The sequence below is a fragment of the Equus asinus genome, chromosome 17 (assembly GCF_041296235.1).
Source record: "Equus asinus isolate D_3611 breed Donkey chromosome 17, EquAss-T2T_v2, whole genome shotgun sequence".
Classification (NCBI taxonomy): Eukaryota; Metazoa; Chordata; class Mammalia; order Perissodactyla; family Equidae; genus Equus; species Equus asinus.
Window position 1 is genome coordinate 32,840,599 of NC_091806.1, and position 27,547 is coordinate 32,868,145.

General features: G+C 37.7%; 1 protein-coding gene across 3 annotated transcripts in view; it reads right to left on the bottom strand.

The window, feature by feature from the left end:
- Positions 1-1,927: 1,927 nt before the first annotated feature.
- The window catches only part of LPXN (leupaxin), a 37,794-nt gene continuing 12,174 nt past the window's right edge, over positions 1,928-27,547 (bottom strand). For all 3 annotated transcript variants that reach the window (XM_014827204.3, XM_044750494.2, XM_014827205.3), the window contains exons 3-9: positions 24,418-24,464; positions 16,720-16,819; positions 13,329-13,496; positions 12,248-12,421; positions 12,043-12,124; positions 3,561-3,709; positions 1,928-3,222 (exon numbers count right to left, since the gene is read on the bottom strand). In XM_014827204.3, coding sequence (XP_014682690.1) covers positions 2,953-3,222; positions 3,561-3,709; positions 12,043-12,124; positions 12,248-12,421; positions 13,329-13,496; positions 16,720-16,819; positions 24,418-24,464 — 990 coding nt within the window. In that variant the 3' untranslated portion in view covers positions 1,928-2,952. The remainder of the gene's footprint in view (positions 3,223-3,560; positions 3,710-12,042; positions 12,125-12,247; positions 12,422-13,328; positions 13,497-16,719; positions 16,820-24,417; positions 24,465-27,547) is intronic.

Consider the following 27,547-nt stretch of genomic DNA (forward strand, 5'->3'; position numbering starts at 1 on the left):
CCTAAGCTCATCCAGTGAGGACGAATCTCAGGACTTTTGCTTGCGAAGCTAGAGAAAAATACTCTTTCTCCCTCTACTGGTCACAAAAAAGGGAGCATGTGGCTGGCAGCCTTCTGACAATCCTAGAAGTGCATGCTAGAACCTATTTGGAAAAATAATTGCTGTCTTTATGAAAATATCACCTTGGAGGACACTACACTTATTCCAAAGAATAATTGGTCAAACTAATTGGGGGATTCCTCTTTGAGAATCTTCCCAGTCTACAGCAAATTCATATATATATATATATATATACTCACTGGTAGAAAACCCCTGTCCTTAAAGGTAGGTTTATTTTCTAAAAGCTAGAAGTAACTCAGAACCAAGAGTAAGCAGCTAGGTGATCAGTTTGAATATTTCTGGGTTCTTTTCTTTTTTCATGAAGATTATCCCTGAGCTAACATCTGCTGCCAATCCCGCTCTTTTTTGCTGACAAGACTGGCCCTGAGCTAACATCCATGCCCATCTTCCTCTACTTTATATGTGGGACGCCTGCCACAGCAAGGCTGGTTAAGCAGTGGCATGTCTGCACCTAGGATCTGAACCAGCAAACCCTGGGCCACCAAAGCGGAAGGAGTGAACTTAACTGCTGCGCCACCTGGCAGGCCCACGAATATTTCTGTTTAAGGACAATGTTTTACTTGTGCGTGGTTTCCTTGCTGCTAAAACACTGATCATGAAGGCAGCATCTCTTTTTGAACAAATATAACCACTTACATTCATTGGGAGAGGGAAAACTCTTCGCTTAATTTCAGCTTAGTGAACTCTGGCTTTTGTCTGACCTTTTTAAATATTTAGGTTCTACTATAATTTCAAAACAGCTAGTCCTTAAAAAAAAAGTTTTAGTACCTGAACATTCTTTCTTAAGGGCTAAATCCCCAAGTTTACTTTGTCCTATTGCCAAGGCAACCATGAAGACTGCCATATTAACACCTGCATGTGACATCACAGAGTGAGGACACTGTAAAGAGGATGTTTAGAAGTTGAATGCATATTTTGCTTAGTCTGGTACTCTCAGCCAAGCAAACAGGACATGAGGCCAGACAGCTCCCTGTGTGGCCTCCCATACACATTTGGAATTCCTATTTTATAGAATTAACTGTTACCACTTTCTTTTAACTCTCAAAATCCCTTGATCACCCATTCCAACAGAGGAGATAGATACAATAAAGCTTGACAAGAATCATTTAATCCATCACTTCTCCAAGAACTTCTGTTCCCATTCCAATCTAAAGACACCAAAGTTGGACCTATTTTTAAAAATTCCTCCAGTGAAGGAGTTTCCCTCAGTAATTTAGACTGTTTTTTGATTTTTCTGGGTTTGTCGGTGAGGAAGATTATCCTTGAACTAACATCTGTTGCCAATCTTCCTCTTTTTGCTTGAGGAAGATTGGCACTGAGCTAACATCTGTGTATCCTCCTCTAGTTTGTGTGTGGGATGCTGCCACAGCATGGCCTGATAAGCAGTACATAAGTCCACACCCGGGATCCAAACCCACTAACTCCGGGTCGCCAAAGTGGAGCATGCAAACTTAACCACTACGCCACTGGGTCTGCCCCTAAACTGTTTTTTTTTTTTTTTATAACAAATAATCATACAATTATTTTTAAGACCATGGTAAGTAAGATATAGCACCAATCTGAACACTACCTCTTTTGAGGAAGCATGACTCCTTCTGAAGCTTACTTGAGATAGGAGATGAGAAAGTCATATTCTTTAATAACCCGAGAAGCTTTTCTACAAATTTACTTATAATATCCTGCAGAGGAACAAATAAGTGGAGATTTTTCTTTGGGGCTTGGATTTCCTAATCCAAACTGGAAAATGATCAAATGATCTTTTATAGCATCTTTCTTCAGAGATGTTCTAAGAACAGCCATGAGACAATTGTGAAGTTTAGGTAGATGCATGTTTCATTTTTTAAAACAGCTTTATTGAGACATAATTGATATACAAGAAAACTAGACATATTTAATGTATATAATTTGATGAGTTTGGAGATACACAAACATATGCAAAAATGAACTTGCAAACGCCTCACGGAGATTCAGTTTTTCTCCTTATGTAAACAAAGTGAGAAAACAATTTTAAGAATCTTTGCCATCTTTCAAGATGATTCAATCATCTAAGTGCAAAAAATAAAACAAAAGGAATGTTATGGGCCCAAATTAAGCAGGAAGTTACTGGGGAATAGGAGTCCCTCTTTTTAATTTCTTTTGATTAAAAAAAGCACTCATTGTATGAAAGTAACAAGACATATGATACAAATTTAATTACACATACTGCCTAGCAGAGAACATGGGAAGCAGAAAGTTTGTCTCCAAACATGACAATGAGTCATTAAAACCGAAAGCCATTTTATTTGTCAATGATGTCAGAATTTAAAGTTGTTCAGTTAAAATCTACTTCCTCTTGAAAAAGAGAAATATACGGAAGGGAGATGCAAAGAACTTAAGAGTAGGATCACGATTCCTAACAGCAAAATAAAGTCTGCAGAAGTGATTATGGGAAAATGAGTCACAGGGAAACGTGGAAAGCTTGAAAAGGGACAGTGATGAGGGCCAAAGGAGACAAGATATGAGCAGGGCCATCATAGGCATAAAAATGGAGAAGTCTGAGACAACCAGGGATGGAATCAATGTGTGCATGTGGAAAATACATCTGCAGAGGCACTAGACAACAGGACCCAGATCTAAATTCAAGTACCTAATTAAAAATAAAAAAAGACTAGAAATCTAAAACTTAAGTATACAAGCTTAGTCATGTAACATCTAGAAGTTCCCTTCTTTGTTCATCACCTTTACTTTCTCTACAAGCCTATTGAGCAGAAGGTCAGTAACAACAAGTGTACTCTTTCGTCTCTTGGTTTACATTTTAGAGGGGATCTGAAGAGGCTGTGGGTTCAGCTAAGATTACAATGGGAAGAGCTTATTGAAGCAGGGTAGACAATAGGTCTTGTCGTTCTGTTCCCTGAAGATGCCCTTCGACAACTGCGTCAGGCAGAAAGCACACACGAAGTGCTCAGGATGGAACTTGTGGCCCATGGCACTGATGCAGCGGCCAGTGATGGGCTGCCCACATCCATGGCAGAGGGTTCCTCGGCGGTGATGGTAATGGAGCTCACAGAAGGGACGTCCATCCAGCTCAAAAAAGGACCCAGTAGAAAAGCTACTGAAGCAGTCCTGGAGGGACAGAAAGAAGAGAAAGGAAAGGAATGCAGATGTGAAGAAGTAAATCATCAGCAAAGTAAAGCTTTCAGCCTTGCAGTTCCTGCAAGTTACCTGCCAGTTGCAGGAACTCACTCGGGTCCTTGACAAATGGAGACCAGAATATCACCCACTTGCAAAACGGAGAAGCAAATGCCCACAATGGATGCTGTGCTTTATGTCTCCTTTAGGAAGCCCACATCAATCCTTCATCCTGAGCTGTGAACCCTCTGACCAGTTGCAGCTCTGCCTCTCCGAGAGGAGAACCCCTGACTTCTCCAATACCCAAAAGATAAATAAGTAAGTATACAGACCCCACAAACAAAGCACTCAGGATGCCAGACAGTGTCCATGGCTGAAAGATAGTTTTCCAACACTGGGCGGTTGCAGCCACCACACTTGGGTGAGAACATGGCTAAGAAATCCTTTCGGCAATATGGCTTCTTGTCCTTCTCATGAAAGCCTGGAGAGACAAAAGCAAGGATTCACTGTTGCAGTATGAGACTTTAAGCCAAAGTGAAGGCTGAGATGAGGCCAATAATTTAAACTCTTCCAACCTCAGGGTCCTCATATTCAAAATAGATACCTACCCCTAAGAGTTGTTTTAAGGAATATATGAGATAATGCATGTAAAGTGTTTTAGCATTGTGCCTGGTTCATAGTGAGCATTTAATAAGTGTTAAGATCTATTCCCCCTTGATGCATCTGTACTAAGCATTCTCTTGGCCTGCAGACTTCTGCCCCAGGTCTCGATAGGGCTAGTCTCATCTTGTGATTCAGAAATCAGCTCAAGGGGCTGGCCCCGTGGCCGAGTGGTTAAGTTCACGCGCTCCGCTGCAGGCGGCCCAGTGTTTCGTCGGTTCGAATCCTGGGCGTGGACATGGCACTGCTGGTCAGACCACGCTGAGGCAGCGTCCCACATGACACAACTAGAGGAACCCACAACGAAGAATACACAACTATGTACCGGGGGGCTTTGGGGAGAAAAAGGAAAAAATAAAATCTTTAAAAAAAAAAAAAATCTGAAAAAAAAAAAAAAAAAAATCAGCTCAAATATCATCTTATCAGAGAGGCATCTGTTCAGCCCGAATCTATCACTTCATCTTTTTAACTGTCTTTATAGCATTTACCATTATCTGAAATCATCTTTGTGGTCTGTCTTCCCTCACTGGAACATTAGCTTTGAAAGAAACTAGATGTTGTTTGTCTTGTCACATTATATCTCTACTATCTGAAACAGCACCTGGACAAAAGTGCCTAATACTTAGAAATAAAACACTGTTAAATAATAATTTCCAAATGGATGCAAGATCTATACATAATAATTCAAATCATACAAATACTTGAATTAAAAATGGATGGATTCCTCTTTAAGCAGGGAATAAGAAAACTGTCATTAAAATGGCTCAAATTTCAAAAGCAAGTTAAAGATTAATAAATTTAGCCACATTAAAAATATATATGAATGACTTACGGATGACCAAAAAACAACATAAGCAAAGCCAAGATAAAGGGAAAACTAAGGAAAATAATTGCTAATTACACCTCAGGAAAAGTATAGCAAATACAAAGGGTTCTGAAATGTATATATGGTTTCAATCATTGTTTTATAAACTAAGGAAACAACAAACAATCTCTAAAACACTGAAAGAAGAAATACTTTTAGTGATAATATGTTCAACATTATGAGTAAGCCATGAAACTCAAAAGAAATCTATGGAGTTCTAATTTTTGCTAATTAGTAGTTTAATTTCTAATTGTAGCTAAATAGTAAAAACAGCGTTAAATAAATATAGCCAATGCTGGAAAATACAGAGTGATTTATATATTTATATATTCCTGGTGATAAAGTTGAATGCTATTATTCTATTGGAAAGTCATTTGATAATGTGTATTCAAGAATTTTAAAAAAAGATATAGATATCTGAATCCCAGGAAGTAATCCACACAAATAATTCAAATAAGAAAAAGTGATGTTTACAGACATTCATTGTAGCACTACTAAAACTCCAGAAGTAATCTAAATATACTATTCTGAACGCATTTCAGTTGTTTCCAATATTTGTAACTATAAATAATTCAATGAACATCTTCAGGCACATAATCTTTTATAATCTGCATAAAATCCTAATTGAATAATGTATATTATTAAAATTATTATCATAAAATTATGAGACAACATGGAGAAATGTTTAGGTGAAATAAAAGGAATTTTAGGTATACTATAACTTACACATGCATAAATATTAATAAACGTAGAAAACATTGGTAGAGAAATTTTTTTATGTTGCATTAGTTAAACAGGGTGATGGGTTATAAATGAAAATTTCTGCAATGTCTTTTTATTGTCTTTACATTAAAAGAAGAAAAACACAATAAACTAATTCATCTTCAAGCACTTATTCAGTGACATATTCCCTCTGCTTTGAAAATCACTTCCTCATGCTACCCAGATGGTTTGGTCCTTCACTTAACCCAGGGGTCTGCTTAAGAGAGCAACTGCCCCAACCATTCTATTTCAAATAGCACCCTATCACTCTCTCTCTCTCTCTCTCTCACCTAACATATAAAGTCAGTTAGTTATTTAGTTGGCTGGTTTGATTATTGCCTGTCTTCCTCACTAGAACATATGTACCATGAGGGGGGAACTTCGTTTTTTGTCACTGCAGCCTCAGTACCTAGAATAGTACCTGAAACATACATAGGATTTGCTCAACAAATATTTATTGAATGAACAGACATGGAAACAATATTACAATAGCAAAACTGAGACCATCAGCTCCAGAATACGTTGCTGTTTAGAGTCTCACTCCAGGATTAACTAGAACACGTATAAACAAGTGAACTTTTCTGTAAAGAACGCTCCTTGACATTTACTTGGAGAGCCTACCTAAGATGATTATTAGCAATCCCATTTCTGTTATCACCTGCTTTGTACTGGTTCCAACTGAGAGTTTTACCTACAGTACTAAATTTAAATTAGATTCTTTACAGCAACCCTCCCAAAAGGAAATCTAAGAGAAATTACATGTAACCAACTAGTCAGTGGAGGAGCTGAGATTCAAATCTAAGCCTACCTTCAAAGCCTAACTTGGATGTCACACCCCTAACTTAAATGCATCCTGCCCTTGACCTCTTTGTGGGAACTGAACTCAGTATCAGCGAGTCCAAATATCATAAGCCAACAATTTTGGAATGAGAGCTCTACCTGTGTGCCACTAAAATAGCATGGAAGCAAAGCATGCACAGTAGATTGGAAAGCAGCCCGGGAAGAACGTTATTTCTAGAAATACTCTTTGATTGTAGCAGCCAGATTTTAAAAAGGTAATAGGAGCAGCCAGGCATTGGGACCTAAATTATGCAGCCATAGTTCCTCTGCTATCGCTGGTCACTTTTTGATATGCTTTGCCTTGTTCAACTATGCTGTTCTTGAAAAGGAGACAATTTAACAGACTTCTGAGGCCTATTGATCTAAGAATTTAAACTAATAATTTATAAACTGTCTTATATTGTTCTTCTATACCCCTGAGACACAGTAGAGCTCACTTTCTTCACCTTGTCAAAGAATGTCTAGAGTCTGATCAAATGTAACTGAATGTAGGAAGGCCTACGATTTAAGAAAAATAAACCAACACCCACAACCATCTTTCTTGCTGTTGGGCAGCACAGTCTTTCTCTAACTTTAGCATGGATCCATCACCTGGAGAGCTTGTCAATATGCAAATTTCTGGGTCCTATCCTCAGAGTTTCTGATTCAGTAGGTCTGGGATGGGGCCAAAGAATTTGCATTTCTGAGGAGTCCCCAAGTGATGCTGATGCTTCATAAAATAAATGAAATAAAACTGAGCTTGCCTATAAGTTAAGTGTTACTTGAGAAAATTATAAGACATGCCAACTGACCCAGGAATGACCCTCATCTAGGCATTTGCAGGGTAGCTGATCTCAAGAATGAGACAGCAGGGAAGTAACAGCCTCTGTTTCAACTCAGGTGAGTCCTGGGAGAGAAATTAAAAGCAATCAGCCAAACTTGCTGTGATACCCTTGCATTCAGTAATCCAATAAATTGAGAAAGTTTCAGCACTTACTTTCCTAGAGGCTCTCTGGGGCCAATTACCTCTGGAGGATGGATGAGAGATACTAACAATTAAAAGTGTCACAGGGAGAGGGAGAGCATTTACACTCTTGTGAGGCTCTTAACCACAGGGGGAATTAGGGAGCACCTGCATGGCCTGGATAATGAACAATTAAAAAGAAAGACGTAGGCACCGAGGACCTGGTCCCTATGGGAGGATGCTAAGGCCTGATGTGCTTAGAAACTTGAGCCTCAAAGAATAATTTTCTGAACTGAAACAAAAATGCAGGTGAATTTAATTTCCCAGGAGGCTCAGGGGCTAAGCTGTCATTATAGAAACTTTGTGTGTAGCTATGTGACATAGGGTAAGGCAGGATGCCACCTAATTAATGGACTAACCATATAGTAGGAGACCCATTTACAGAAAGTGAAGGATAAAAGCAAAATTACAGCTAAAGAGGAGCTTCTGATTAATAAATGGCCTTTTTTGTCAGTTGTCTCAAAAAATATGTCTTATGTGTGGCTTCTATCTATGTAAAGTCATAAATGACCCAATCAGCCTTGTCTGTTTAGAAGGGGCCTAAGTCAAGAACAGTGAAAACGAGGTATCTTCATGGTGCTTTCTGGTCATCTTACAGATAGGATAATTTTTCTTTTGTATATAATTAAATTTCTGTTTGAAATATGTCTATATTCTGTCGTTCTGCTCTCACACAACTTCTACATCATAATCACCCACAGGCACCGTTCGCTTGCTGACTGTTCTACTCAAGTCACTCTCAGGCTTCTGAGGCTACCGATACAATATAAACTTAACCATGACACACTTTAATATGCTTTCGATCAAATCACAATGAAAAATGTGGCTTAACTAAAGTGCAATCTAGAAATGAAAGACCTAATGAGTTGTGAAAAGCACTGAACAAGCTTCAGTGAATAAGTAAATTACTACAAAGCGCTGTATTAGTGGATTCTATCAGTGCTGCTCGATCTAGTTCTATCTTCAAATAAAATGTATCAGACTGGTGCTAAGAAAGCGAAAAGATCCAGTAGCAGAAGAAGAATCGAGTCTCCATCAAAGGACAGTTTTGATGTAGAAAAAACAGGGAACCTGCAGAAATAAGACCCAAGTTTAAATTTCAAATCTCTTTGACTTTCTAGTTGTATGACTGTAAGAAAATCACTTTACCTCTGAGGTTCAGTGTTTTCATCTGCAACTAGGTAAGATATGGAATAAAATAACTCTCTAAAGGTTGTGGTGGGGATTAAATAAACAAGAGTTAGAAATATACATAATAAAATGCCTGATATTTAGGAGAGTTTCCATGTTGGTGAGGGACTCAACATGTGGAATTTTCTTCACTCACTCTTGAAACATTACTAACATGACAGATAAAGAATTATTTAAAACAGAAAAATCCATAAGGAAAAAGAGAAAAGAAAAAGAGATGCTACAAATGAGATACCAATAAAATTTTCCAAAATTTAAAGTAAGCATGAGTGACAACCAGCTTGGCAAAAACAAGGAAACTAAAACCTACATCTCTACAGAGGGGAGGTGCCAATAAAATTCAAGCCATCTGGAGCTCATAACATCAGAGGGGTTCAGGAACTGCACGCGCAAAATAGTCATCGAGGCTGGAAATAGGATTGGTTGGTTGCAAGTCTGAAGAGCTGTTAGGAGATCAGATCCCCCACCCTACCATAAGATACAGTGATTAATTCTGGAAATGCCAAGTCAGAGAATCTCAGTGATCAGGGTACAGGGCACCATAAGGAAAGAAGTCAAGCTTTCTACTGAAAAATGGGCATTAAATAACAGTTGATGTGATAAATGGTGAAAACCCCATCTTCCAATCTCTTTTTTTAATTCTCATAATGCTGTTGGAGAGAACATCTCTTCAGTAGAATTGATTCAAGATAACTAAAATATTAATATTCAGGGGCCCTCCAGCAAAATGGCCAGAGTATCCTATCTGAGTACCATACAGTTGAGTCCACCAGTCAACAAGTTCTGCCTATATCCACAGAGCTTCAAATTAGCATTTTAGTGTCTCATTCTCAAATAGGAAATGGACAACCAAAGACCAGCAGCATTGGGCAAAGACAAATATAACAAGATGTAAGGAATCAAGATGGAATAGATATCAAATTCCAAATTGAGCTGCAAGACATCCTTCAAAGTAGCCATGAACTGTTTTCACAACTCTTGAACTCTTCACTCACGCTGAGGATACAAACAGATAAAGAGGAAGGGAAATTGAGAGAGGGATTTCTTTGGAGAAAACTGTGCTATGGGTGTTCGAACACCACCTCCAAAAGGGATGAGGTATGATTCCTGCTAACCTCAGGCCAAGAGAGGAATTTCAATGGGACTACTCAGAGAGCTAGATATGTGTCCCCTGCCATTAGTGAGATATGGTTGATGGTATTTGACTCATCCTTGGAAAAAGTCCACAGGAGATGGCATCCTTTATACAGATGTACCTGAAAATCAACTTCAGTCCCACTGAGTGCAAGGAAGGTGCAAGTTTCCCATGGTCCGTATATGAAAATGTGAGTAAAAGAGATGATCCAGAATAATTATAATCATTTCTAAGAGATCACCAGGAGGAACAATGTAAACCCTGCAAAAAAGAACCTGTGTGAAATGGATCCTCAAAGAAATGTGCCACGGGGAAACAACCAGCCAAGGCATGTGAAAAGCAATCAAGAGTTTACAACTGGACCTATATTGAACCCATAAAAGCATCCAAGAAGAAAAAAAAGTCAGAGTTAAACATCTGCCAGGCCCAGAGAGTATAAAGCAAATTTATAACAGCAGAGACAAGAGACAAGTTAGAACTTTTGTGCCCTCCAGTCTCATCTCCTTCCATACCTGTTTCAATTCTGGAGGGATCAGATATCAGGATTAGCAATAGGAGTGAGGGTGGTGGATGCCAAAGGCAGGAAAGGACAGATAAAAGGCCATAAACCCCTGCCCTGGTCTCCTGCAGCTTAAAGGACCTATCAGGGGAGAGAGCAGCTGACTCTAAATAAGTTGGAAGCTTTAGCTATTACACAGACTGAATTACCTAAGGACTTAGTTTTGTGTTTTGTGTCTTAAACTGACTTTCTGTTTAGAATTATTTATTAAGAGTAATCAGAAAAGACACAGGACTGTCCAAATTTTTATTTAGGAGAGAGGAGCAAACATTCCCCACTGAGTGAATTCTAAAAGGACAGGAAAAGACAAAATAAAGAAGTTTTCTGATTCCATGTATGAGTCATATCTGTTCAAAAGAAACATAAGTAGTAGAAAAAAATCAAGACAATTCAGAAAACAGAAGAAAAAAAACTTGCAAAGAGGGAAAAACAGGTCACATTGAAAGGATCACGAATAAGAACAAAATAACAAAAAATTCTCAACTATGGAAGCTGGAAGACAATGAAGCAATGTCTTCAAAATTATGAGGGAAAATAGCTTCCACCTCGAACTCTATGCCCAGGAAACTTAAAGTAGACAACAGAATAAAAATATTTTCAGAGATTCAAGGTCTCAAAAATTTTACCTCCTATCCTACTCTTGGGAGCTACACTTGAGGATGTGCTCCACCAAAATATAGACAGTAACATTTATTAAGAGACATGAGATCCAAGAAACAAAGGATCCAGAGAAGAAAGTAGTAAAAGGAATTCCCAAGATAACGGTCCAGAATACCACTTGTCAGCAAGCCTGAGGAGGAACCATTTCAGACTGGAGCAAGGAGGATGGAAGTCTCCAAGAAAAAACAAATGGAAATGACATGTTACCAGATATAGTAGATCATTTTGAGAAGGATTTCACAGCTCTGTCAGATAAATTATAGATAAGAACAACAAACATTAATCTAATGAAAAAGAAATCCAAATATTAACTTTAGGAAAAAATTAATTTATATAAAAATGATACCAAGAAAATAATATTAATTATTACTATGTCTCCATGTGCTGGGCACCATCCTAAACACTATAATGGTATTGTAATCTTAAAATCCTCAAAATGACCCTATGAGGTAAGCATTATTATTAGGTCCATTTTACTGATGAGAAAAGTGAGGTACAGAGAGGTTAAATGACTTGAGCAACATCATATGACTAATAAATACCACAGTCCAGATTTGAAGTCGGCAATCTAACTTTAAAATCTCTGCTCTACGGTAATCACAGTTTGCTACATGGCTCAATTATAAGCAGTATTTCCATAGTTGTCAACATGTACACACTGAATCTGACCTGTAATTATAACCTAATTATATATTGAGAGAATGGGGGAGAGAAAATATGTTGGGGGTAAGATGGGGTAGTAACAACATTTCTAAATTCTCATCTTCCCTGATAGATTAACATAATGGTTAAAACTAGAAAAAAAATCTATAGTAATATATTATTTAAAACACACAAGTAAATAACAGAAAAAAGTTAAAAAAAATTGGAAAGGAGAACTAGATTTGAGGGTAGAGAAAGGAAAAGCTAATCTTTTTCGATATTATCCTTGAAGTAATATTTGATTTTTAAACTATGTATTCATATTTCTTTGATTTAAAAAACTAATTTAGAAAAAATTTATAAATGTTGGGAAAAGGTAGGGAGGGATGGCATCTAGTACTGAAATGGGCACTTGGATGGTAGGGGCAGGACTCAAGGCCACCATGGCAGGTCAAGGAAAAGCTCTGCTGGTATTCTTGTAACTGTTCCGGGTGTACCTTCTGCACCAAACACCTCTCCACAATGAAAGCAAAAGAAGTGCTCTGGGTGCCAGGTTTGGTCCATTGCTGTCAGCACTTTCTGGAAAAGGAACACACAGAGAGATGTTAGAAGGCAGCAGAGTTGTAAACACTATCCCGGTTCTAGGTTCTAAATGAGTGATTAAATACTACATGAAAGCAGGGGTAAGGGGGATTTACTCACATCCTGGATGGGAGCAGCACAGTAGGCACAGCGTGGAGAAAAAAGATGGTGGTAGTCCTTGCAGCAGTAGGCCAAGCCATTCCGCTCAAAGAAGAGGCTAGAGCCAATCTCTTCTTTGCAGTGAGTGCAGACGAAGTGCTCTGGATGCCATGCTTGCCCTAGAGCGTAGATCACCTGGAGGACAAAATAAGACCTAGCATGGGAACCCAGTTGAGTGCTCTAGGGCCTTGAGCTTACACAACTCTGAAAGGCACTCTTCACAAGCATTCCTTGTCAACGACACCCCTGGAGTCATACAACGCTGAGGCCTAGGCTGAGGTTCTACCTATGCGACTGTTGTCTATGCTTTATGGATAGTAAAAGAGCGCCCAGTTTCCTGAGTGATCATGCTGATAGAGGCCTGTAAATGTTTGTTACCACTACACTGCCCCAGAGGGTAGGAGAAACAAAACAGAGCACAGTAGTGACCAACAAGACATACTATGGCCTTGGCATGGAAGGGATCCCTGGAAGAGGAAAAGGCCAAATGACAGTTTTCATTCCTCAGGTCTGAACACGTCATTTCATGCCCCATGCATGAATCAAAGCCCTTCATTATGGTTTCTGGTGAAGGGTGATGTGGAGCAGGAGTCTGTAGCTGTGATTTGGAGCTGAGTGCAGCTGAATTGTAATCAATTAATTTAGACTGAGACTGTCAGAACAGAGGAAGCAGTGAGAAGTTCCTTTCAGTAAAGGCAGTACAGAAAAATGCTTAAGAACTCAAATTTGAGAATCAGACTCTCCTGGGTTCAAATCTTACCTCTACCTCTTACTAGACCTTGGACATGTCAGTTAACATCCCTGAGCCCTCAGTTTCTTCATCTTTACAACGGGAACGGTAATAGAGTCTTCCTTAAAGGGCTAATGTGACTATTAAATGAGGGAATTCTTATAAAGCACTTAGCTCAGCGCCTGGAGCACTGTAAGGGATCAGTTACTAAAACGTCTTAGAATGTAAGGAGATAAAGCAATCTTTGGTGAGACGGAGACAGACATATACACAGACAGACGGCTGTAGGACGAACATTGTGGCCTATCCCACCTTTCCAGCAATCGGTTTCTGACAGGAAGCACAGTGGCCCTTGGGCACTGTGGCAATTCCAAGGTCCTGCAAATCCTGCTCCAAACCCCCCAGCATGGAGTCTAGGGAGGCCTTGTCGTCCCGTTTGTCTGGCAAGTGTTTCTTGCTGACATCTGGTTTCACTGCAGCCTGGTACCAAGGGAAGAACCATGAAGAGAATCAGTTTCATGTACATTTACCCTCGTTGGCATCTTCTGCATGATCCTGTAAGTTCATCTCTACTGACTGATCCTTTAGTCTTTCCCTAACCTTTGTTCAAGACATGGTAGAATCCAACATTGTAACACCACTAAAAATGTTTTCATCCTCCTTTCATTCTAAGTTCCTCAGGCCAAATAAAATCTGATTAATCTTCCTCCATTTATAAATCTTTTCTGACCATAGGAAATGGAGTGTCTGAAGACGATACCTTTTCTTGTTCTTATGACAACCATCGGTCAACAATTAATCATATCTTCTTTTCATTCATTTATTCTGCAATGTTTATTGAGCAATTAGTTTGTGCCAATAACTACTCCAGACTTTTGGTAGAGAGCAGTGCACAAGGCCTACTGAGTGCCGCCCTCGTGGAGTTTACTTTCTCTGGGTGATAGATAATAAACAATTTAACAAGTAAATATATGATGTAATGTCAGGTATAGATAAGATATAAGTTATATACGGAGGTGGAAGTGACAGAGGGTGGGATGGTGAGAAAGAATTGACTTAGATGTGGGAAATATCAGAGAAGGCCCTCTAAGGAGGTCATACTTGTGCAGATATTTGCGTGATGTGCTTAGGGACCCAGAAATATTGATGTTTGTAGGAAAAGCATTCCAGAAGGAAAGAAGGCCCGGTGCAAGGAAACAGTTTGATATATTAGAAGAAAAGTAAAATGGGTCAGTGGAGCTAGAGCAGGGGGAGTGAGATTGAGCATGTATGAGAAGAGATGGAGAGAGAGGCAAAGATGGCATCAGGCCTTCACAATAAACTCGGGTTTTATTCCAAGGGTGATGGAGCCATTGGAGGATTTCAAGCATGAAAGTGAAAGAATCTGATTTACAAGATCCCTGTGGTAGCTGAGTGAGGAATTAAGTGCAGATAAGCAAGAGTAGAATTAGCGGTACTAGTCAGGAGGGAGACTATTACAACAATTCAAACCAGAAGTGATGACTTGGACCAGTGTTAGGGGAGAAGGTGGTGAGAAGTTGTCAGGTAAGACTTGCTGGTGGATTGGATTTGTTAAAGCAAAACTCTAAAAGAGTTATTATAAACCATTCAAAGACAGAGCCTCAAATTACAAAAAAGATACCCAGCTTGTCCTTCATCACTTCGTGTCCTGCTTCCATCTCTCTCAACTCCCTTCCAACTGGGCCACTGCTACCATCTCCCTAATACTTCCTGATCAGAAAACAACAATGGCTGTCCACAACCTCCAGCATCAAATCTGTACTCATCAGACAGGCGTTCAAAGTCTCCCACCCTCTGTCTTCACTTTGCCTTTCCAATCTCCTCTTTCATTACTCAGTCAAAAGCCTCCATTGTTCAAGGCCAGCCAGGCTCCCTGCAGTCTCCCGAATGTGATCTGTTACTGTCTGCCTTCAGGCCTCTATATCCTATTTTTACTGCCAGGAATAACCTCACATTATCTCACTAATCAGAAATGCTCATTTCCCTTCAAGAAACTTTTATCATCTGACAGATTTCCTTCCTTTTCTATTATATAATGTTACCTAATGTGGAAGACATTAGTGTTCAGAAGGTTAATGTCTCAAAGGCCTAAAAGGACAACCAATATTAAGTAAGTAATAACACAATTTTATATATATATAAATCTATGTCTGTATTTACATCTGTAACTATTTGCTTGTATATTTCAGAATACTTCTAAATGGCTATGTAAGAAATACTGACAACCTCCAGGGGGCAGCACCGATGGCCGGGAAGAGAGCTGATAGAGAAACAGCTCACTGTAAACTTTTGTACTTTTGGTTTTTGCACAATGTGAATGCATGGCCTATTCAAAAAATAAACAGAATATCTTTTAAATGTAAATAAACCAAAGCATGTTAAATCAATTAGAAAACACAACACAATTAAAACTCCTAATGTAGATTTTTTTCCTAGTCGTTTCTGATATACAGCACCATGAGGAATGCACTCAGCTTTACTGTAAACATGAAAGAAAATTTGTTTCTGACATTTATTCATTTGTCCCTCTAATAAGTATGTATTACTCACAATGTGTCAGGAACTGTGCTGGGAGTCCAAAGGTGACCCACAAAGATAAGGTTCCTGTCTCCCCCAATCATACACATTTTTTTGCTTTTTTTTTAGGAAGATTAGCCCTGAGCTAACATCTGCTGCCAATTATCCTCTTTTTGCTGAGGAAGACTGGCCCTGAGTTAACATCCACGCCCATCTTCCTCTACTTTATACGTGGGACGCCTGCCACAGCATGGCTTGCCAAGCGGTGCCACGTCGGCACCCCGGATCCAAACCGGCAAACCCCGGACCACTGAAGCAGAGCATACACACTTAACCGCTGTGCCACCAGGTCAGTCCCCATACACATTTTTATATACTGCCTTGAAATTACTTCATCGTCACTCACACGTACATATCAAATCCCCCAAACAATTTAAAATGGTTGGACTCCCTACCTTAAGAATTCTAGATTATATTTCCCTTAATACATTTTTAAGCCAACTTCTCTGATTTTCCTTCCCTGCCAGGCCATGCGAGCTCAACACTCATGCTCTGGAGGCTAGAACAAGGAGGCAGGTTATATTGCAACATGGGGCTTAGGAATCCTCATCTGTCCTACTTTCAATGCCACACTTTGATCTCTCATGCTCTGTCCCAGCTTGCCCACAGGTCTCCTCCATCCTGCTCAGGCAGGTCTCTTTAACAGTCCTGCCACACTTCATCCAGCCTTAGATGCTGATGCTCTCAGGGCTCACTTCAACTAAAAGGACCTCCTCTCTCATCTCTTTGCATCCAAACGCTTTCCATTCTCCAGAGTTACCATCCCACATCCCATCCCCACCTCTGACAAAATCTCCTTGACCTCTCTACATTCTTAATGTTTGCTCCACATATTTTTTGAAAAACCACCTGTCTTTTATTCTGTAAATGTTACAGAGACTTATGCTTCATTTTACCAAGCACACTCCAAGCTCCTTCAGATCAGAGGCTGTATCATACTATCTTTTGCGTCCAGATAATACATAGCACAAATTTGAGTTCATCTGTTGAATAAATTTAGTCCGGGAAAATGAATGACAACTTAGAAGAATTCCTAAAGGGGGAAGGCAGAGCTGAGTTCCACAGAGATAAATGCTGGAAGCTTCACCACAGGGACTGTGCTCACCTTAGCCTGCATCTCACACAGGTGGGCCATGAGCTCATCCAACTGAGCGGCTGCTGAGGTTTTAGGAGGTGGTGGTGATTCCTTTGGCTCTTGGACCTCACTATGGAGAGAAATCAAAAAAAATCATTCTAACACATCAAAACTCAAATAAATGTTAAGCCATACATAAAATACCAGAAAATGCAGCTTTAGCTATTAACCCCTTAAATGTGAGTAAAACTAGAGACAGCAAGTACGTATTTTAAAAAATAGGTACTAGACGAAAACTCTGAATAAGGTTTCCCTGCCTTTTGTCTCCAAGTCTCCAACTGGTCGTCTCAAAAACTGACTATTGTTCTCAAGTGCATGAAGGAAAGTGGTGGACATGTAGGTGGGCAGCCATTCTCTCCCAACAACCAGATGCAAAGCAGCCTCTGAAAACAGCTTTAAGGCCATGGTTCAATGTGTATTATTTTAATAGCATTCTTTTATTAAATTATAAAGTATTATATCTTCTCTCAGTAATTGTCAGGCAAAAGACAAAAAATAAATAAGAATATAGAAGAGGCCTCAACAAACTAAGGCCCATGGGCCAAATTTGGCCATGCCCATGCATTTACACACTGTGTACACCTGTTTTCCTACAGAGTTGGATAGTTGTGACAAACACCTCATGGTTCACAAAGCCTAAAATATTTACTATCTGCCCTTTACAGGAAAAGTCTGCAGCGCCCTGATAGAGTTTAGATAATCTATACGATGCTGGTTTCATATCCATATAATTGTGAATAAATTATTGATCAATAAAATTTTGGACCCAAGAAATAAAATTCAGATTCTTCAAATACTTGCACAATCATTAGCAAAATTAACCATGTATAAGGACATAAAATAAAGCTCAATAAATTCTAAGTCAACCATACAGAACATATTCTTAGATTGCAGTGACTGAAAGTACAAATTAACTGTTAAAAAAAAACTATCCACTTAAGGAAAAATAAAATACTTCTAATTAATTCTTGGGATGAAGAAAAAAATAAACAGAATTTTAAAACTACTTAGAAATAGTAATGAGATCATGCACACACATACACATATGCTTCTTCGAGTTGAAAGCAAAATGTTACTGAAAGGAAAATAAACAGACTTAAGTGCAATATTGAAAAATAAGAAAGCTCAGAAACAACTAAACAAAATATCCAACTTAAGAGTCCAAAAATAAACAAAGACTAAAATAATTAAACAGAAGGCATAAAAGCATAAATTAATGAAACAGAAAACAAAAAAAACCTGATAGTTTTTTAGAAGCATTATATAAATTTTCAAGTACATAGAAAAATATGGAAAATCACCCAATAAGTTCTAGGAATATTGCAGAAACTTGATACTAAAACCAGACAAGGAGAGAACTGTTTGTGTGTGTTTGTGTGTGTGTGTGTGCGTGTGTCTGTGAGAGACAGAGACAGAGGGCGAAAGAGAGAGAAGCTTAAATTAAAATAGTAGAAACGTGTTTAAAAATCATCATGGCTAGGCAGTGTCTACACCAGTCATCCAAGGATGGTTCAACTTTATGAAAAGGATTTATATAATTCATTATACTAACAAATAAGTGAAAGATTTTATAAACATATTGATAGATGCTGAAAAGCAGTTGAAAATAAATTCAACCATGTTCCTCTTGTTGAAGATTGAGGAAAAGAACAAAAATTCCATAACCTGATAAAATATGTCTATAAAAAATTTATAACAAGCCTCATATTTAAGAGTCAAATAATAAACACATTTCTAATTGAGAAGAGGACAAGGATTCTACTATCATTGCTGGTCTTCAATACTATTCCAGAATGCATTATCAAATTCATTTAAAAGTAACAATAAGATTTATACATTTCAAAGAAAAAACTAAAGCACTTTCCCTCCTACTTCCTTTTAAATAGACGGTATGATCATTTACCTAGAAAATATAAGATAAATGATTGAACTATTAGAATGAAGAGAAAATACCAGGATGGTTACCAGACACAAGAATAAAATGAAATAATTGGTGTCTTTCTTATAAACCAGCAGTAACCAATCTGAAAATCCAATTGGAAAAAAAGAACGTGTTCACAATACCAACAAAACAATTTTAAAATATTAGAGAATAAATCTAGCCAGAAAAGTGCAAGACTTCTATGAAGAAAAGCCACTGGCAGAAGTAAAAGAAGACCCACATAAATGAAGACACATAATACAATGTTAGTTTCACCCAATTAAACTATAAATTCAATGGAATTCATATAAAAATCCTAATAGAATTATTCAAGTTAATTAATAAGCTAATGGTAAAATTCAAGCTCTAGAACACGAAAGAAAATTTTGAAGAAAAAAAGATGAAGAGGTAAGACTTCTCTCAATAGATATGCTCTCCTATAAAATGACAATAAGTAAATTTGAGTGATGTTGTTAAAGAAACAGACAAATATATCAAAGGAGTAGAACAGAGAACCCAGAAACACTCCTGTACCTATGAGAACTTTGCATACAGTAAATGTGGCATTTCAAATAATCAGAAACAGACTATTCAACTCAAAATGTGTGGCAGTCTATTTGGAACGCAATAAATTTAGATCTGTAACACAATACAAACAAATAAGTTTTAAGTGAATTAAAGATACAAATATTTTTAAACATAAAAATTCTAGAAGGAAATGGAAGACATTTTTTATAATTTGGGGTGATGAAGACCTTCCTAAGAAAGGCATACAACTCTAAAGTGAAGTCAAAAAAGAAAAAATGTCAATAGAGATAATTTCAAAAACAATTTAAACATAAATAAAAGAACATAAATAATATTCAAATATTAGGACATCTATAAATCAATAATAAAAAGACAACCCAACAGAAACCTGAGCTAAGGAGTTTTTTTAAAAAAGCAGTTTTCAGAAAAAGAAATTTGAATGTTTATTACTACATAAAAACATGCTTATTCTCAATCTTTAATATGAATATTAAACGAGATATCAATTTTTTACCCATTAGTCAAAATTTTGAAAGATTGATAATAAGCAGTATTGGCAAAAGTCAGGATTATATATATACATATATATTTACAAGTAGCTATGTAAATTTATAAAATCCTTTGCAAAGCAGGATCTAGTAATATTTCAAATATACATATCCTTGGATTCAGCAATTTCACTTTCAAGACTCCATTCTACAGAAAAATTGGAAATATCTACTAAGATATATGTACAAAGACGTTCCTTAAAACATAAAAATAGTACAGTTTTTATGAGCAAATTTTAAATAAAATAAATGGAGATAGAGTCAAATAAATTACGGTTCCTCCATGCTATAGAATAGTATGAAGCTGCTAAAATGAATGTAGGCATAGATTTATACGAACTAAGGATGACTTATAAGATACATTGTTAACTTCAAAAAGCAAAGCCCACAACAATATGAAAAATACCCTTCATTTTATGTAAACACATATGCACATATACATTAGTGCGAATATGCATACACAAAGGTCTGTAAGGAGACACACCTGACAGCAGTTACCTAGAGGGCTAGTAAATAGGTGGTGGGAGGAATGAGAGTCTACATGGTCTGAATTCTTTGACTTTTATTTTGACACTATTTTTTAGAGCAGTTTTAGGTTCACAGCAATATTGAACAGAGGGTACTTCTTTGTACACATTTTTTTTTATACACATGTACTTTTTTATACACATGAGTTTATAAAATAATTGCATATAAGTTATATTTTTAAAACAAAGGTCATCTGTACTAGAAAAAGAGCTCATGTGCACGGCCAACAGACAAGGTGATGGGGGGGCAAATGAGGCATCCATCAGTAGTTCAGTTCTCATGTATACACATGTACATATTCAGGTATAATAACTCTATGAACAACCTTCAGTAAAGTACATTAATATAGTCACAGTGTTATAGTTTTTATTAAAAAATATTTTTAAATATAAAATTAATGTAAGTGTAGAAAATTTTTAAACTGCAGAAAAATATAAAGAAAAATTTAAACCACACATAATCCCCCTTTTGAGAGGCAATTGATTACTCTGGACATGTTGGCTTATATCATTACACTCTTCTATGATTGTATACAATTTTAGAAAATTAGGATTTTTTTTCATGTTTTAAAGTGAACACTTTTTCATATCCCTATCCATCCTTTGCAACCACAATAGATAGCATCTATTGAGTGTCTACACTATGCTAGACCCTCTGTAAAGGGTTTTAGTGGTGTCCTCTTTAAATCCTCATAACCTTAAGAGCCATATATTGTCACCCCCAGATGAAAACAGTGGGGCTTAGAGAAGTTAAAAATGGTGCTCTACATAATATAGCTGGTAAATAACAGAGTTATTCTTTATCACTATGCTAAACTACCTTCCAAATGATGTTTAATGGCTACATAATTTTCAAATGTATAATATAGCATAATTTATTAAACCAATCATTTACTGTTAGACACCTACATTATTTCTGATTTTTGCTTTTATAATAAATACTGCTAAATAAGTACTTGCACTCATATTTGATTATTTCCATAGAGTAAATTTTGAGAAGTGGAACCGCTGGATCACACACAGGTAACTGACTCTAGAGTAAGTTTATAATCAACAATGACCAAGAGAAGTTAGCTGACAACCCACCAAACTGACATTGACACTGATTCTCTCCCTTTCTCCCTCTCTCTCTCTCTCACACACACACACAATGTCATAAACAGACCAACTATTCCAAGTCTTTCACTAAATATATTTTCAAAACCGAAAACATAAACTTACTACTTTACTTATTTTTAAGCATTTATCAACCAGGAAAAATGTAGAAGGAAAATGGATATCTTCGTTTCCTAAGAAAAAACAAACGGTCTTTTGGGTCAACATGTCCCACTAGTGACTTACTTATGTCTGAGTATTTAACAACAAGGAAAATGTAGGAGGAAAGTGGATGTCTTCGCTTCTTAAAGACTTTGTCTTTTAGGTACAACACGGCCTCCTGCCAGACCTTAAGATTTTTTTTCTTTTTAATCTGGGAACAAAAATGGTGAGGTATGCAAGTGATTGAGTCAGTCTTTGGAGGTTTTCAAGAAAGTGCAAAGGAGCTCTCCCTCACAACTCTTTTCAGTCATAATCCCTTAGTAATTTCTGCCACAGGTGTGTGTCATAGAAGTACGAAAGGCAGCTGGACTGTGAGCACATTCTTCTGCCCTGTGCCCCAGCATAGAATAAATGTTTCCTGTATGGGTCTGTATAATCTTGTCCATCTCACAGTTGGGGCATACTTGTGTTTATTCAAAGAATTCTCACTGGTTTCTAACTAAACTCCTAGTGCAGTGTATAAAGAGAAATAGATCATCGTCATGATACCCTAATAGTAATTGAGTTGACAATATGATATTCTAAACAAGAAAGGAGAGACCTTGAAGAGTTGATGATTACATCACTACAGGAAATGTTCCTGAAGAGAGGAACCTCAAGTCAGAGCTCCTGTGATTTTTTCCCTGAACTCTTGAAGACGGTAAAGGTGTTTTGCTATACCCTCAGCCACAACTTACTTCATTACTCAGAGATTTTAACAACACAAATCACAAGAGATGCATTTAAAAGAATCCAGACTTCTCAAGTGGAGGACTTCATTGTGCTGAGTTTTTTTTCCCCATTCAATCCCCTGTAATATTTTTATGAATTGTTTTTCCCTATTCTTACCAAAACTGTTTTTGTTCATGTAAAAGATACTTTCAAAATTATTGTTCATATTGCTACTGATATATACCTACTTTAGAAATATCATTACATTGCTATATTCACAACTGGTATTGAATACACTTTCAAGGTTGAAAGCAATGTCCCATTTATTTAAGCAAGCCAGAGAAAATGATGGAAAAAGAATGCAGGAATCTAGTTTCTGAGTCTCATGCTCTATCTGCACATGCCAGCCTTGTGAGCTCTGAATTATACCAGCCTTAGGAGTTGTATCAGTCTACTACATATTTACCAGGTCACCTGTATTTCATATCACTCTCCCACACAGACCTACACAGCAAGTATCATTCAGTAATGAGAAGTGTGTTGGTCAATGTCCACTCAGGAAAATACAAACACTGGGAGTAAACAGAAGGAATTTAATCAGAAATTTGATTACACAGGTGATGGGAGAGCTCAGAAGCAAACAGAAGACATTGAGGGAACCCAGAGATTAACCACAGCAGGAAGCTATTAGGTCAAAGGGAGGAAGAAATGAGGCAAAGTTCCCAGAGCCCAGGGGCCCAGGTCAACAGGCATAAGCCAGAACCACAGCAGACCTGTTTTGCTCCAGCTGAAGCCACAAAGGAGATATAACTGCTGAGAGACACTGTGGAGAGACAGAGATTGAGCAAGCAAATGCCCTAAATTGCCCTGCCTTTCATCCTCCAGTCTCTGCACAGTGCCTCCTACTTGTTGATGCCAGCAAAAAGCAACTGACCCTGAAGCCTGGAAAATCCAGTGGACAGAGTGGTCAGCTCCCCAGGAATACACAGCAGAGCAAGAGAAGAGGAAGAAACGAATTTGGTGGGAAATAGGCCAAAGACTCATACTACAGGGGAGGGAGTGTCAATAAGTTAGTATTGGCATGCCATCAATTGCTCACAATGCCAGATAAACAAGAAAATGGCTGTTGGTTGGGATGATTTTCTTGTTATATGTTCATGTGCTCATTAGTATTTCTATTAAAAGTCTCGGTTTCCTAGATTTAAAAAACCAAATATTTACTGAAAGCCTATTGTGTACCAAGCACTGCTTTGTTGTTGTTTTGATTTATTTATGAGGGGGAGAGACAGAGAGGTCCAGGGGGCATGCCCACCAGGTAACTTCCTGGAACTGAAATAAACTGGCAATATATATTAATAAACTGACCTTACCCCCAGCAAAGTAGAAAGTGCCCTGAAGTGGAAAGTTATAAAACAGACTTCCTGATAGCATAGGTCCTTCTCCTATTTTGGTGGTGTATGCGTGCTCCATTGGTTGCAATTCTGAAACCAGATCAGTGTAGTGTTGCACCCTTTACCAAGCATGAGCCTTTATTATATACATTTTAAGCCCTTTGTTGCCCAGAATTCTGATTTTCAAAATTGCAAGCTGTAACTAAAGAGAGAACAAGAAAAGTGGCCTTTTTATTTTTTTGAGATTGTCAATTCTGCTTTGGTCAGTAGAAATGATTAGGACACGGATCTGTGTCAATATGTAACTTTTATTAAAAGGAAATCCCTCCACCCGCTAAATAAATTTTGAGGAAATACAGAAAGAAGAAGTATATATTCATGAGCCTGCTGTGGAGATCCACTGTCTTAGCTCAGCCCTGATTTTAGCTCTGATTTTGTTGGCAACTTGCTGAAATTTCTTTAGGTCTTTTCTCTTCTGTGAATCAGAGCACAATATCTGGTATAGCTGAGCCAAAACATCTGTGGTGACTTGGATTATTTCCACTTTTTCAGGTGGTGAAGGAAATAGCGAGCCCACCAGCCTGGACACCCATCCAGAAGCCAGGCAACTGGAGAAACTGCCAAGTCAGCCTGGCAGAATTCCACCTGTGTTCAAAGACTATGGAAAGAGGAGGAGAGTAGTAGGAGTTCTAATAATAAACACTTGCAAAGCAAATTATTGTCCAAACACAGATTGATAACAATTATCTAATAACTTTAAGTATTTAATAAAAAAAAAACAATACCTGTAGACATTGGGCTCCTGGATATTGGTAGTATACACGAGCTGCACCTAAGACATAGTGACAGAGAAGAGCAAAGAATGAATTTCTGTTCTTAGAATGTCGGCACCCAGAGTTAGAGGATGTTTTTAGCTTCTAAAGGAGACTGATAGTGAGCATATCTCTGAGATCTCCTTTCATAAAGCAGGGAAACACCAGCCGTCCCACAGAGAAAGGGCAAATTCTAAGCAGAGTCGCTGGCACATGAACAAATAATGGTGGTCCCCTCCCTGCCCTGGTAGCACTCAAATAGAGAAGTCATCATACCCAGATAAGAACTAAGCAAAATGAGTCAGAGCAAAGCCCCTTTAACTAGACAGGCCAGTGTCTGGGGAAGATTATAACAGGATTAAATTTAACACACCAAAAGAAATATTGTGTGACTCTAAAGGGTAGTTGGTCAGCAGCTCATTTATTTAATGAACAAATATTTATCAAGTGCCTGTCATGTACCAGGGCTGGGGCCGTAGAAGTCAAAAAAACAAAAAAAAACAAATGAACAAAGACTGTTTACCCTGGACTTTACATTGCAGTGGTGAGAACCAGGCAATAAGCAAATTAATATATAAAAAAATAATTAATACGTAGAACTAATCAGGGAGTGGGAGATAGGAAACAGGGGAGAGATGGCAATTATAAATATATTGATTGGAGAAGGACTCACCAAGGGCCGGTAGGAGATGAGGAAAGCATATAGATATCAGGGGTAACATGGTCCAGGCAGAAAGAACAGCAGGGAGAGGAACTCCGGAGCATCAGCGGAACAGAAAGGAAGCCAGTGTGTCCTGAGCAGAGTGAACCAGTGAGACAGGGGCAAAGAGGAAAAGGAGTCAGATCATGCAGGTAGGGTGACCATATAATTTATTGTTCCAACTGTGATCCTTCTGAGAGTGAAAGATGGTATTAAAAATAATCGATATTATATAATTTTTGAAATACCTATTTATTGACCAAAATTTTGATTTTATTATATTGGGAGACCTATAAAATAATTCTATTCAAAACTTATTTGCAACATAGAATGTTCCAGAATGTTTTCAAATGATACACAGTTATGAACATTAAAGCAAAATATTTTTTTAAAAAGTTTTTGTATTGAAACAGGTCCACAGATCAATGGAACAGAATTGAAAGCCCAGAGATAAAACCACACATCTATGGACAGCTAATCTTCAACAAAGGATCAGAGGGCCTCCAATGGAGAAAAGAAAGTCTCTTCAACAAATGGTGCTGGGAAAACTGGACAGCCACATGCAAAAGATTGAAAATTGACCATTCTTTTTCACCACACACCAAAATAAACTCAAAATGCATCAAAGACCTAAAGATTAGGCCTGAAACAATAAGTCTTCTGGAAGAGAATATAGGCAGTACACACTTTGACATCAGTTTCAAAAGAATCTTTTCGGACACTATAACTCCTCAGTTGAGGGAAACAATAGAAAGAATAAACAAATGGGACTTCATCAGACTAAAGAGCTTCTTCAAGGCAAGGGAAAACAGGATTGAAACAAAAAAACAGCTCACTAATTGGGAAGAAATATTTACAAGCCACTTATCCGACAAAGGGTTAATCTCCATAATATACAAAGAACTCACAGGGCTTAACAACAAAAAAACAAACAACCCGATCAAAAAATGGGCAGAGGACATGAACAGACATTTCTCCAAAGAAGATATAAGGATGGCCAATAGACACATGAAAAGATGCTCATCATCACTAATCATCAGGGAAATGCAAATCAAAACTACACTAAGATATCACCTTACACCCGTTAGATTGGCAAAAACATCCAAAACCAAGAGCGACAAATGTTGGAGAGGTTGTGGAGAAAAAGGAACCCTCATACACTGTTGGTGGGAATGCAAACTGGTACAGCCACTATGGAAAACAGTATGGAGATTTCCCAAAAAGTTAAAAATAGAAATACCCTATGACCCAGCCATCCCATTACTGGGTATCTATCCTAAGAACCTGAAATCAGAAATCCCAAGAATCCCTTGCACCCCTATGTTCATCGCAGCATTATTTACAATAGCCAAGACGTGGAACCAACCTACATGCCCAGAAACTGATGATTGGATAAAGAAGATATGGTATATATACACAATGGTATACTACGCAGCCATAAAAAAAAGATAAAATGGGCCCATTCGCAGCAACGTGGATGGACCTCGAGGGTATTATGTTAAGCGAAATAAGCCAGTCAGAGAAAGACGAACTCTATATGACTCCACTCATAGGTGGAAGTTAATATATTGACAAGGAGATCTGATCGGTGGTTACCAGGGAAAAGGGGGGGTGGGGGGAGGGCACAAAGGGGGAAGTGGTGTACCCACAACATGACTAACAATAATGTACAACTGAAATCTCACAAGGTTGTAATCTATCATAACATTAATAAAAAAAATGAAAAAAAAAAGTTTTTGTATTGATTATCTGAACATTTAAAAATAGCACAATAATTACAGACCTTATTTGGTTACTCAGTCATTGTTGTCTCTAATATTATGATGTGGAAATTTTTCTGAAAAAAGTATTTTATCCAATATGGTCTTATTTATTTTCATATTTTTTTATAAAATTGTGATCTTCTGCAAAGTTGCGTTCTATGGTTAATATATTTGAAATTGCGGACACTTTTACCTAATGCTTCTCTGTAGACCGTGATATTTTTAATTGAGAAAATACTCCCTCTCTAGATGCTGATGAACCTATTAATTCAGAGCCACTCCTTCTGAATGGATGATATTCTCAATTCTATTTTTTATATTAAAATGTGTAAATATTTCAGCCCCAATATTTTCACAGGTGCTCTATTTCTGCCTCCACTCAGAGCACCTTTCTTCAGGAATATTTTTACAAGACAGACCTCTTAAATTGTCTCTATTTTTGATCCTTTTTAAGATTTCATCAAATGTAAATACTGTAAAATCATAGGCCTTCACAATTTTATCCCATTCTTGCAGAGAATACAAATTTATCCAATTAAAATTAGGAGCTCTGTCAAAGTCAAGATTTTTCACAAAGTACAATTTTCAAATTAGGTAATTAAACCTTTTGAGCTCTCATCTTTTGATTTGCTCAGTTCCT